This window comes from Notolepis coatsorum, assembly GCF_963971535.1.
Source record: "Notolepis coatsorum genome assembly, chromosome: 3".
Lineage (NCBI taxonomy): Eukaryota > Metazoa > Chordata > Actinopteri > Aulopiformes > Paralepididae > Notolepis > Notolepis coatsorum.
Window position 1 is genome coordinate 130,634,457 of NC_140167.1, and position 13,376 is coordinate 130,647,832.

A 13,376-nucleotide genomic window follows, 5' to 3' on the forward strand; every position below is an offset into this window, starting at 1 on the left:
GCAGCATTCCCTCTGTATCTTGCTCTGAATATTTAGGTGAATGTGACAAAGGAGAGAAGATACTGTTTGACCACAGTTCTGGGTTTTGCACAGAGGAAGACGGGTCATCGGAACACTCTGCTGGTGAAACCCAATCACTTGAGACGTCTCTTGTTGACAGCATTCCCGCTAAACCTTGCTCCGACTCTTCAGGGGAATCTGACGAAGAAGTTCAGGAGTATTCCAGTGATGAACACACCGACTGGGAATCTTTAGAAGACCCTTGTGCGCAGGAGGAAGTGGGGGATGAGGAAGAAATTGATGACGATGAAGAGACAGAATCAAACGAAAGTAATGATGATAACGACGAACCTCTCGTTGGTGATGTTGTTATTGAGGTCCCCTGTGACAAAGATGCACATGGACATTCCTCTGATAAAGCCATTAAGGACACCGCTTTAATGGCAGCTGATTCTTGGTATGATGCTCCAGAAGACCCTCCGTGTCAAGATGTTTATGAGGCAGAGACATTTGAGGCCTGGGACGATGACTATGTTGAGAGATTGGAAGAGAGGGTTGAAGAATGGGGAGCAGATGATCAATTTGATAAGAACTTCGAGCCCCATGCACCTTATGTTGAACGTGTATTTCATATAGCAGAGGACAATTATGAACGTTTTGTTGGAGAGGCCAGAGTGCCTGACGGCCATGTTTGTGAGATCTATAAAGAAGATGTAGCTGGTAAAGATGAAGCCTGTGAACTCTGTGAAGACAATGATGACAATGTGCACGCACCATGTGCAAACAATGATGACAATGTGCACGCACCATGTGCAAACAATGATGACAATGTGCACGCACCATGTGCAAACAATGAGGACAATGTGCACGCACCATGTGCAAACAATGAGGACTATGTGCACGCACCATGTGCAAATGATGAGGACAATGTGCATGCACCATGTGCAAACCATGAGGACTATGAGCATGCACCATGTGCAGAATCCATTTATGTTGAGGGTGATGCATATGAAGATGAAGAAGGCAAAACACGTGAAATACATGTTAAAGAGGTGCTTAATGAAGATGGCCTTGATGAATTATATTCTGAAGAAGAGATGTTTAATGTGTGTACAGAATATGAGCCCTATTTGTCACGCCCATATAATGGAGAGGTTTACGAGCCAGGTGTTGAAGATTACTATGTACATGAAATAAGAAGCGTCCAGTCCTCCATAAATGCATGTAATGAGACTATCCACGGAGAAGCTGATGAGGACGCTGCACTGTGCCAAGAGAAAAGCACAGCCGCAAAATTTGAGATCACTGAAGTCATTGAACTGAATGAAAGTTTTGCCAAACAAATTGACCTCTCCGTTGATCAAAATGAGACTGAAGCACCAGAGGATCACCCCGGGTTAAGTGAAATATCTGGAAAAATGAAGCCTCCTCTAGATCTTATTCACAGTGTAGAAGACAGCAGATCAATCGGAAAGAAGAATGCCCTTTTGAAGAATGCTGAGGAAAGCGAGGATTCTGAGGAGGAGCAGAGCGACGATGAGTCTGAGTTCTGTGAATGCGAGTACTGCGTTCCACCTACGGAGCAGGTATTATAAGGTCTTTGCACCATAGCTGTAAAGCGCTGGAGTATCTGTGAGAGGAGCTTAAATAGATGTGTCCAAAACCTTAAATAAGCTCAGATAGTTCCACATAGGTTGTACTAGTAAGTTATAAACGATGACCAAATTGAAATTCACCAGAAAACCAAATAAATAAATATTGTGGTGATAATGACCCACCATTGAGAATACTGGCCCTACGTCAAATCTGTGGCATTAAGTGTGGGGTGGATGTTGCTAAACGGGGCGTGCACAGACAATTTGGGGGGCAGGGGCTCAAGGGGTGCATGCGGGGTACTTTCAAAGTATATAAGGTCTATTTTTCTTGTGGATAGTAGTATACATCTCCATCTTCATATTTTTTGTGGATAGTAGTATACATTTCCGTCTTCATATTTGAGAATTGTTTGTATTTTTTTAAAGCTTTATTTTTTGTGAAGGGCCACGCCACTGTTTCTAAACATAAAGTACTGATTGCCTGGCAGATTGTCCGGTATTTCTGTCAACCTTTTCAAAGATGAGAGCTACTACCCTCCCGACCGGTTAATTTGCTCTATGGGGACTCAAACACACAAATTGCACAGGGTTATGGGCTGCTTCAGTCACGCCATTTCTCAATAATAAGAGTCAGCTTGCAGACACTGAGCACTGAACACTTGTTCAGGGAAGAAGCAGCCCCATAGTCCGGCCCTTGACACTCGCACATTGATATATTATGTGCTCCATCAACAGAGCAGCAGCTGTAGGGATAGAGTTTTCTTATGTGACCCCTCTTGGACACACTCCTCAACAACCCAATTGTCTCTCAAAGGGCAACAAACAAACTAGCAATGTGTATTTTCACAGTACAAATGTTTTTGCTTTCTGTGGACTTGAAAGTTCAGATATCTTTTTTTTTAAGTTTTTTTTTTATTGTAGAAACCATTACCACAATTTTTCAGTGTGTCTTATCTTATATATATTTGTTTCAGGTTCCAACAACACCACTGCTTCCTCAGATGAAATCAAAAGATGCAGGGAAAATCTGTGTGGTGATTGATCTGGATGAGACATTAGTCCATAGTTCATTCAAGGTAAGCTGGTTTCTCACCATGTGCTTAGGTTGTTGTTTTCTCATTACTACACAATGACACCAGCATTAGAATAGAAACATATTCAACTAAATCTGGCAGATCATTTAAAAATCAACCACCAGCTACTATTTCATTTAAATATATTAATATACAATCATTTCCAAATATAATGTTGCTTAAAAGACTTCAGCCCCTTCACTTTTAACTTTTTTGTTGTTGTAAATCGTATGACAAAATGCTATTGAAACATATTTAAAAATAAATAAATCATAAGTTGTCTCAATTAATATTCTGAAGCAAGCATTTTGCATTGGCTCAACTAAATAGGGAGAGTGAATATTAAATATTAAATCACTCCCTAATCTTAAAACACCCCTAAAAAGTCAATGCAATGCAAAAAGCTTGCTTGACAATTCAAGGTGAGACAACATTTGTAACAGGGCAGTAGCTTATACATTTTATGGTTCATGGTAGTTTGACAGTATTCTCAGGTTTACCATGATACCGGCCATTGTAATAATAATTCACCGTAGTAATGCCATGGGGGAGCATGTCTATGTCTATTTAGACCACCAGCCCTGATTCCAAACTCTAACCTTAACCAACTTCGAAAGAGGGCCTAAGCTTAACCAGTTCGAAACAAGGCGGACATTAATAATTAATAAAATAATACAAATTAATAAAATGTTCAATTTATTAATCAATCAAGCGGGGAACATAGGACCCAGGGAACATAGGACCCGGGGAACATAGGACCCGGGGAACATGGGGATGATCCCTGCCATGGTACCACTTTTGCACTTAAATACTACAATGGTATAATCCAATTTAATGAAACAATTGGGAAACAGGTCCAGGCACGCACTCCAGTGTGAATGCATGCCTGGACCTGTTTCCCTATTTTTTCATGTATAGTATCAGAGGTTACAGCACCCAGTGTCAACTCAAGTGAGGTGAGCGCGTTCTACTACTTTTTTCACTTATAATCCTATTTAAACCATGATACCAATGGTAATGTCATGTAATATTGTGTTTCCATATTTTTGGTCACTACCATCAGCAATCAATTAATTATAATTTTTTAAGTAGGGCTGGGACTTTATCTCGTTAATTTCGATTAATTAACTACAGAAAAAATTAAACGTAAAAAGAAAATTACACATTTTATTCTTGTTCTTGTTCTTGTCTGTCGGCTCCGTGCTGCGTTTTCGCCGATCAACCAATACATTGTTGGAAAGTCGAATTTGCCGCCTTTCAATCGTCACCCCACTCAACGCTTCGGGTCTCAAGTTAGAAGAGGAAACATCCGGCAAGCGTCATTTGACAAGCCGTTCTGACGAGGAAGTCCTTTGTTTTGACTCGAGAGGCGAAATAAAGGCAGTGTACGGCCATTTTCGATAATCGTGCTGAATTATTGCGGTACATACAAAAACCTTTGTGAAATACAAATTTTCCGTTGGATTTTTTATAGACTTTGGACCTATATGATTATAAGACTTCAGGCTATGGAACCGTTGTGTTTTCCAGCTCCTACCTCTCAGCTGGAACTTAAAAACCACTAAACAGAAATGCGTACACACAACTTTTACTTCAGTGTGTTGAAACCTCTGTTACTCTTATTTCATTAGCACTCAATGTGATTTTTCTTTATTGTGTAAGAAACTTTGGAATGTTACCTTTCAAAAGAGAAAAGGTTATTTGCGCTATATATATATATATTATTCCTAAAATTGCTGCACTTTGTTAAAAATTGCATTGATCTGGGGGCGCCAGGGTGGCGCACCACGTAACACACTTCAGTGCAACGCGGCCGTCCCGGGTTCGATTCCCGGACCCGGCGACATTTGCAGAATGTCTCCTCCCCATATCTTCTCCCATCCTTCCTCTCTGTCTATCCAATAAAGCAATAAAATGCCAAAAAAATTATCTTAAAAAAATTATTGCACCACAGATACCACAAATTCTTCTATGAAAGAGAGACATCGAGAGGTTTTGTTTAAGATTTTTATCATCAATTACTAACGTCCTCGTATGAAACCCTCCAACTAGACTCTGTCTGGAGGAGGGATATACCAGACCTGGAAAGTGACTTTGATTGGCAAGGAGCCTGGGCAAATGTCCGACTTACATCAAGGAACCCGGACCATCAACAAATCAATCTTAACTATATTCACAGGACATACTTGACTCCTATAAGACTGAACAGAATGGGTCTTAAACAAGACTCCAAATGCTCCCAATGTACAAATGGGGACGAAGGGTCATTTATGCACATGTATTGGGACTGCCCACCAGTTAAGATATTCTGGAAAGATGTGACCCAACAATTATCAAAACTCGTATCTTGGAATATACCTGTACACCCCTCTGTATTACTATTGAATGATGTTTTTGAGTTTGCAGTACATCCACAGCTAAAGAGATTGGTTTTATCGGGTATCACAGTAGCTAAAAAGCTGATCGCATCACGCTGGTTTCAACCGGAAAGAATGTGCCGGAAAGTTTGGTTTCTTACATATCTCGATGTGATTTATCAAGAAATATCTACAGCAAGAATTCTGGGTCTCAATGAATCCAAAATGTCAATGTGGTTAGAAGTGGTGGAGAGAATAAAAGCTAGCTTATAATGGTAGTGTCTGGTTAGGAGCGAGGGATAATGGAGGTACTATCCAAAGAGGGGTCCGGGAGGGGGGGGTTCGAGCTGGAGCATATGTGTGTAGGTTTTTAGATAACAGGTATTAGGGGTATATCCTATATAAGACATTGGTATAAATGGTAATTTCGTTGGATATACACTGTGTATTAGTGCTTGTGTATCTTATCGTGTGTTGTCATGTTTGTTTATATGTGTGTTTAAAAAATAATAATAAAAAAAAAATTATTGCATTGATCTGACTGTTGGTCTCTGTAGTAGTTAATGAACAAGATTTAGCTGCTTAAACGTATGTATAATGTATTGATTCACTCGTATACCAAAATCCATTTGAATTGAAAAATGTAGCTTTTCGCATCAAATATTGTTTAAAATGCGATTCATTTCTATTAATTAACTATAAAGTCTCGAATTAATTCCCACCACTAATTTTAAGTAATTGGTCCATTTGAAATTCATCAGAGTGGAATCGTTATTTTATTATTATTATTATTAAATGTTTTCTATTATACAAATTATAAATTATACAATTTTCATTCAATCAATCACAGTGCAGATTGATTGATTGATTGAATGAAAATGTTATTAACAGATTGCAAAATGGGTACAATACAGTACGGCTCAATACACACAATTGTTAAGGGGATGCAGACCAGAGAAAGACTTTCGTCTTGTTTACATCAGGGTCCCCCATTTTCAATTCATAATGAATTGTAAGTAAGGGTGCAACTTGCTCCGTGCAATCCATTCTTTGTGTGTGTGTCTGGATATACCTTACAATTTAGCTTCAGGACCCATAAGGTGGCGGACTTCATTTTTGGCAACATTTAAAAATCTCATGAAACAAATTTGAATAACACAAAATTTGCTGGGCTGTTTCACTGGTCAGGCCTTCACTCAGATTGCAAAAAAACATAAATGTGTATAGGTGTAGGTGAACACCGTACTGCCCAGTTTCTAAACATTTTACTCTACTCTTTACGCTACACCCACCAAAACAACAGAAGACTGTTGTAGTAGTTGAAACTATACAGTACATAATATATCCACTTTAAATTGACTGAAAGTGTAAAACCATGCCACAGTAATGAATACACTTCAGCCAATGTCATACTTGACCTAATCAGGGACTTCCAATGGATCCTTTGTCGCCTTTGTCAGCTGCCCTGTCATCGCTGCTAGCAGCTATATGTTTAAAAGTTGTTGTTTGAAATTCACACCTTCACACACATCTCTAGAATGTCCTCGTCGGTGAGATGGATTCACATGCAAATTAGTCCAAATTTCAGAGGGTTCAAAGGAGATTTTGATCAGTTTTGTATTGACCTTTTAAGGCAGCATTTTCCTACACAAAGTAATCAATCTCAAAATGCTCCATGTCACTACAACTTATGTAATGTGAAGCCACGTGTTGCTGTCAGGTCGTCATCGTCTGTCCCATAGATGTCACTGGATATTGGTGTAAACAGAGTCAGACCCTGTAAGCTCCATGTTTGGCCCAAAATAACTAGTAAATACTGATTATTACCATGACTTACTTACTCGTTTCATATGAATAGCAGCCTTTGGGTGTGCTAGTTTTATATGCACTTAGGCCCAATCCAAGTTCCCTTCCCTTGGCCCTACCCCTCATTTTGGAATGCCTTCACTTGACTGGTTAGTGGCCCTTCAAAACAAAGCTACAAGGGATAGGAATTGAAATCTTTACCTAGTAAATGCGACACCTCTTGTTACGTCATCAGTAGTAAAATAATGTAAAGGACTTGCTTATTCCTGTAGTGATTTGAGTAGCTAGCTACGTATCAGCTTATTAAAAAAAATATTGCAGGGCCATATAATAATAATAGGCCTATGTAGGGCTGGGCAATTCTTGCTCAAATGTGAATCACGATTTTTCGCTCTAAGAATTGAGATCACGATTCTCTCACGCGATTCTTATTTTTTCAATAAAATCATTTATTGCACTCTTTCTTAATACAGACAACATAACATAATTATATGAAAGTGCTTGACTTAAACTTAAACATAACATATATGAAAGTGCTTGACTTAAACTTAAAAGTCTCTTGTAACATACAAAATAACTCAAGTCAGAGTCGTCATCATTTAAAAAAGTTAAGTAAAACGTTTTTTTTTTAAATAATTTTCTTTTTAAATAATTTTTATATATATTTTTTTATAAAAAAATTCTTCATAATTTAGAAATGCGGTTGCATAGGTCTATGTATCGAGATCGCGATTTTTTTCCCCGATTAATTGCCCAGCCCTAGGCCTATGTATTTATTATGTATCAAACACAGCACTTTATTTACAGCGTATTTTGAGTTTAGGTTAATTGTGTGCCTATATTATTTTTAATTTTAACTGAAATTAAGCTTATGTCCAACCATGAGCTCTATGAGCCTTTTCAATCCGGCTTCAGAACTCACCACAGCACAGAGACCGCCCTCATCAAAATCACCAACGACCTCCTCCTTGCAGCTGACTCTGGCCACATTAGCATCCTCATCCTCCTGGACCATTCTGCAGCCTTCGACACAGTCTCCCATTCTATCCTCCTCACCCGCCTATCCGACAACCTTGGCATCACTGGCTCAGCACTCTCCTGGTTTCAATCCTACCTCACCACCCGGACACAGTTTATCACCATCTGCGATTCCAGTTCCCCCCCGGCCCCAGTCAACCAAGGCGTCCCCCAAGGTTCTGTACTTGGCCCAATTCTCTTCACCATTTACATGCTCCCCCTCGGTCAGATTATCCGCCGCCATGGCCTCAGCTTCCACTCCTACGCAGACGACACACAACTCTACCTCTCCACCAAACCATCCACCCAGCTCCCCCCATGCTCCCTTGTCAACTGCCTTCATGAAATAAAAACCTGGATGTCATCTAACCTTCTCAAACTCAACAACAATAAAACTGAGCTCATGGTTGTGGCACCCAAGGCCCTGCTCCGGAAGGTTGGGGATCTCACCCTCGACATAGACGGCTGCTCCATCTGCCCTTCCCCAAAGGTCCGCAACCTGGGCGTTATCCTGGACTCTACCCTTTCCTACCAAGCCCATGTCAGTTCCGTCACCAAATCCGCCTTCTTCCATCTCAGAAATATCTCCAGACTCCGACCCTCACTTTCCGACTCCACAGCTGAGACCCTCATCCATGCCTTTGTCACCTCCCGCCTGGACTACTGCAACAGGGTCCTGTCCGGGGTCCCAAGCAAAACCCTGGCAAAAATTCAGCTGCCAGGGTTCTAACCCGCACCAAACCCTGGCAGCACATCACCCCCACCCTCATCCACCTCCACTGGCTCCCCATCAAATCCTGCATCACCTACAAAACCCTCCTGCTCACCTACAAATCCATCCACGCTCTGGCACCTCAGTACCTCACTGACCTCCTCCACCCCTACACTCAGTCACGGTCCCTGCGATCCACGGACACTGGTCAGCTCTTCATCCCCCGAACCAGTCTGCGGACCTTCGGGGACAGAGTTTTCAGTGTGGCAGCTCCCACCCTCTGGAACTCCCTCCCCGCTGGACTCCGCAACGCCCCAACTCTGGACTCATTCAAAAAAACTGCTCAAAACCCACCTCTTCAACTTGGCCTTTAACCCCTAATTTTTCACTTTTTATGTTTATGTTGTGTCTGTCCACTATGTTTGTTACTTTTGTTAGTTGTAAAGCGACCTTGGGTCTTTTGAAAGGCGCTATATAAAATGAAGCTATTATTATTATTAAGCTGAACTGAAATTTTTCGAATACTGTGCGTCTGGAGAGAAAAACCCACACAATTCTGCGTTTCTCCTCAATATCTCTGCGACACCTGTGAGTTACGAAACACCATTGGTTCTCCGTAACCGGACAGCTCTCTCCTACATTACTGGCACCGGCCGCAGACAAAGTGAACCCAGAATGAGGAACGTTACTGCTCGGCTCATCCGGTTGAGCAGTTTTGTCATATCTGATCATTAAACTGACGTAACCATCATGTCCGCCACCATAATTATTTTCTTGATTTGGAGCAGTGGAGCAATCATCTTTGGAACGGTGTGAGATGGAAAAGAAGCAACACGTGATTCAGCTAGTTGGATGGCAACATGACCGTTATAGCCATTTAATTTCTGAGAGGTCCAGGTGCTACTGTAGCTTATCACAAGGACTGGAAGCAGTAGAGGTCCAGGTGCATGCTAGCCTAGTTTATCACAAGGACTGGAAGCAGTAGGGAGCAGCTAGCCTAGCTCAGTCAAAAGTGAAGAAATACAACTTCCAACAACTTCATCTGACTCTGGGGAAGATTGAAATTGGAAGAGTGTTCTTGCATAAGCTGTCACTTAATGTTCTTGTTCTACAATTTGGCTTTACAATGAGTGATGAGGGACATACAGTGAAATGTATTCATTATTTTCTATTATAAATTTGACATTAAGAGATTCAGGACATTAGAAGGTTCACTATTTTTCAACACGTATTCAAATGTTGTTACCCATTAATTATAATTGTGCATACCACAACCTCACTGATTGCTGCTCCTAGCTGTAATATGTCATGCTACACTACTCTAGTTACATATCACAGCCGGTCAAATGAGCATACAAGTATAGTGAGATGAACTTAAGATCCCCCAGGGGACGATATCTCATATAGTTCAATTTTACTTACTCAGACACATTCTGAGTAACTTCAACTCCGTTGTTTGGCAAATAAGTCACCCACATTTAATAACTCATTACATTTTACAACGTTACATTTAGTTATTATAGAATGAGTCTGAGTAAGTACAATTAAATGACATGACATACCTCCATCTGGGGGATTGTAAAGTTCATCTCACTCTACGTTAATTTGCCCGGCTGTGATATGTAGCTAGCGTAGCATACAGTAGCATTGCATATTACACACAGGAACATTGATAGCTTTAGTATTGAGGAACTTACCCCTCTGCTGCAGCTTCTCAGTGGGCTTAGACACAGTTAGGCCTTCGAAAAGTAGATTTATCATGGTATCATGGTTTAAATTAGGGTTAAACTAGGGTTAACTAGGGTTTCTCAAGGCCCGTTCTTGCTGCCCTTTCTCCACTGCTCAGTTTGAATCGCTGATGTGAGCGCTCAAATGCAACATGGACTGTTGCTGACTCTAGGCCAGTTTCACAAGTTTTTAACAAGTCTATAAACAAGCTGTTGCGACTACCCAATGCCAAGATAAAGTACAAGATTAACAGGATTCATGTGGCAGATGCCAGCAGTGGAACTTACATGTCGTGTGCAATTGGAGAGGTGACCGGCCACACCATTCTGTGTGCTGATGATATACAGTACCCACTTCTGTTCTGGCTAACTTCCCAAAACTGGAATAACACAAGGTTGTCATTTGATCCTACTATGAAATATACCGGTAGGCCTACAATATCTTACTTCATGTCTGTAAATATGCATGACTTAAGGCTGGAGTAACCTAGTAGGCTTCTAGGGGCAGGTTTACATGTTTACAAGCCCCCACATGAACACACACATACAGTAGTTGCTGATAAGGCAGGGGGTGAGGTCATTATTAAGGAAAATACTTACCAGCAGAGATCATAGGATTTAGCCAAGGCCTCCAACGTTACTCCATGATACATTGGCATACACTTATACCCAAGCAAGATATGGTTTTGTTGGATAGCCTAAAAATGAGATGAGCTTGCTATCTGTTCACATTCACATGGGACTATTAATGCTGAGGTCATTGCTAATTTAATCCTGTGCGAATCTACCATGTAAGATATATGGTGAAGAAGGCATGCGTGAGGGCGGTGCAGTGGACTAAGCACTCGCCTACCACCGCAGAGACTCTGGGATTGAATCCAGCTGTCAGCAGTACCTCCGGCTTGGTCAGTCGTCCCTACTAACACAATTGGCAGTGTTAGCGGGTGGGAAGCCGGTGGGGTATGTGTCCTGGTCGTTGTAAACTGCGACTCCTACTGGTTGGTCGGGGCGCCTGTTCAGCAGGCAGGGGATCTGGGGGGAATAGCGTGAACCTCCCATGCGTTATGTTCCCCCAGTGAAACTCCTCGCTGTCAGGTGAAAAGAAGCGGCTGGCGACTCCACATGTATCGGAGGAGGCATGTGGTAGTTCCACACCCTCCCCAGGCCGACAGTGGGGCAATGTGCGCAACGACCAGGAAGGGAATTGGCATAACGACTAAATTGGGATGGGTGAAAAATACAGAAAAGCACAAAAATAAATAGAATAAAAAAATAAAAGAGGCAAGGCACACACATTTACGCAAAGTCTTGACGTTGCCTTGCACTTTATTCAGTGGTTGTCATTGTGTCCGACAACCATGTTTTTACCCAAATATGATCAATGGGAATAATTTCATCCACCATCAAGACTACAGTCTCTGCTATGTGTCAACATTCCCAGCCTGTTTGTTTCTGCATAATAAGTCTGGCTGGTTTTCTCTGAAAATAATGAGAGGTCAGGCACTGGATTGTTCATCCTGTTCCTATGATTTTACATAATTGCTGTGTCCTAATGTACTTCCCCTCTCCTTCTGAGCTTCATCACTGTACTATTGTTAGCATAAGCGAGCGATTTGAATGCAGAGTGGTAATCATTGCATGTGAATGCAGAGTGGGCCAGATCTACATTCACACCTCTGGGTACTGACGTCCAGTGGTCTACTGTGACAGGAAAGGGGGGTTTGAGAGACAAAAAGATGCTAAACATGTCTGTAACTATTTAAAAAATGTTTTTAGAACTGTGAAAGCGCTGGCATTCCAATCATAATTATTTAAGAAAGTCATGAAAGGAGGAGACTGTTGTATTTAAAATCCCAATGCCCAGTGGTGTAGGTCTATGGAGCTTCTAGTGTTAAATTACTTGGTGGGTTGTTGCTATTATTTTTAAAGTAGCCTGTTAAGCTTTCATTTGACAGGAAACTCTAACTGTCTTAAATGACCCAATAAACAACAAACTGAGCCAGATAGAATTTGAGAATTTCATATATAGCGTTAAGTCTACACATGATAAACTAAAAAGAATGGGGGTGACAGTGGCTCAGGAGGTAGAAGGTAATCATAAGGTTCCTGGTTCGATTCCAGGTCCTCCCGGCAGTGTGCCGAAGTGTCCTTGAGCGAGACAGGTTGCCATCTTGCATGGTTGCCTCTGCCATCAGTGTGTGAGTGTGTGAGTGAATGTGAGGCATAAGTTGGAAAGCGCTTTGGATGAAAGCTCTATATAAATGCAGTCCATTTACCATTTGATCGTAAGCATCAACATTAAGTGTCAAAAATCGAATGCCCATTGTCTGTGGTGGATTGAGAGGGGTGTTATGGAACCTGGACATCAGATAGGATCCTATCGATGGCCCATTTGGATTGTGTTTAAAGCCCACAGAGAGGCTGCAATGGAGGGTTCTTCTCAGTACTAAAGCCGTCAGTGAGGTTGTGCTATGTATTAATTATATGATGGGAAACAATATTTTAATAAGGTCTGGGTTGGAAAATGTATCCTATCCTTTATAGCACAGTCTCTGGAGCGTAACAGTAAGAAGCATTTTGTATGAAAGTATTCTGTACTTCTGTATGACAACTATTAAAGAACTTGAACTTAACCTTCTATATTTGTCTGCTTCCGGCTTCATTTCACAAACGTCAATAGGTTTTCCATAGTTGTCAATACTTTCTTTAATCCAGTGGTATCAAGTCCTTTACTTTGCGCTAGTTTACTTAATGAATGTGGATACAGCCAGTACACCTTTGGGATTGGCCAGTATTTACTGAGGATTGTGTCTCTTTAATTGATTTGGGGTTATGCCCACAAAAATACAGCACATTTTCTGTTAAATCTAACAGTAGCTAATTGTGTCTATTTATTTTTAAATGTATTTCCTCGGAAGCCCCAATATATAGTTTGACTGCACACCTACACCCAGTGTCTGTTCTTATGACTGGTGTATCTAAAGTGCATAATAAACCAAATAAATCTGCAATGGGATTCTACGTCTTTATTGTACATGTGTTTTTTACCTGGACACAAGTCCTGATTTATTTATTCTACTCTTATCTTA

General features: G+C 41.1%; 1 protein-coding gene across 2 annotated transcripts in view; it reads left to right on the forward strand.

Moving 5' to 3' along the window:
- Positions 1-13,376, forward strand: part of LOC311224416 (carboxy-terminal domain RNA polymerase II polypeptide A small phosphatase 1-like) — a 172,267-nt gene that overhangs the window by 150,347 nt on the left and 8,544 nt on the right. For both annotated transcript variants that reach the window (XM_084309386.1, XM_084309387.1), the window contains exon 3: positions 2,570-2,671. In XM_084309386.1, coding sequence (XP_084165512.1) covers positions 2,570-2,671 — 102 coding nt within the window. The remainder of the gene's footprint in view (positions 1-2,569; positions 2,672-13,376) is intronic.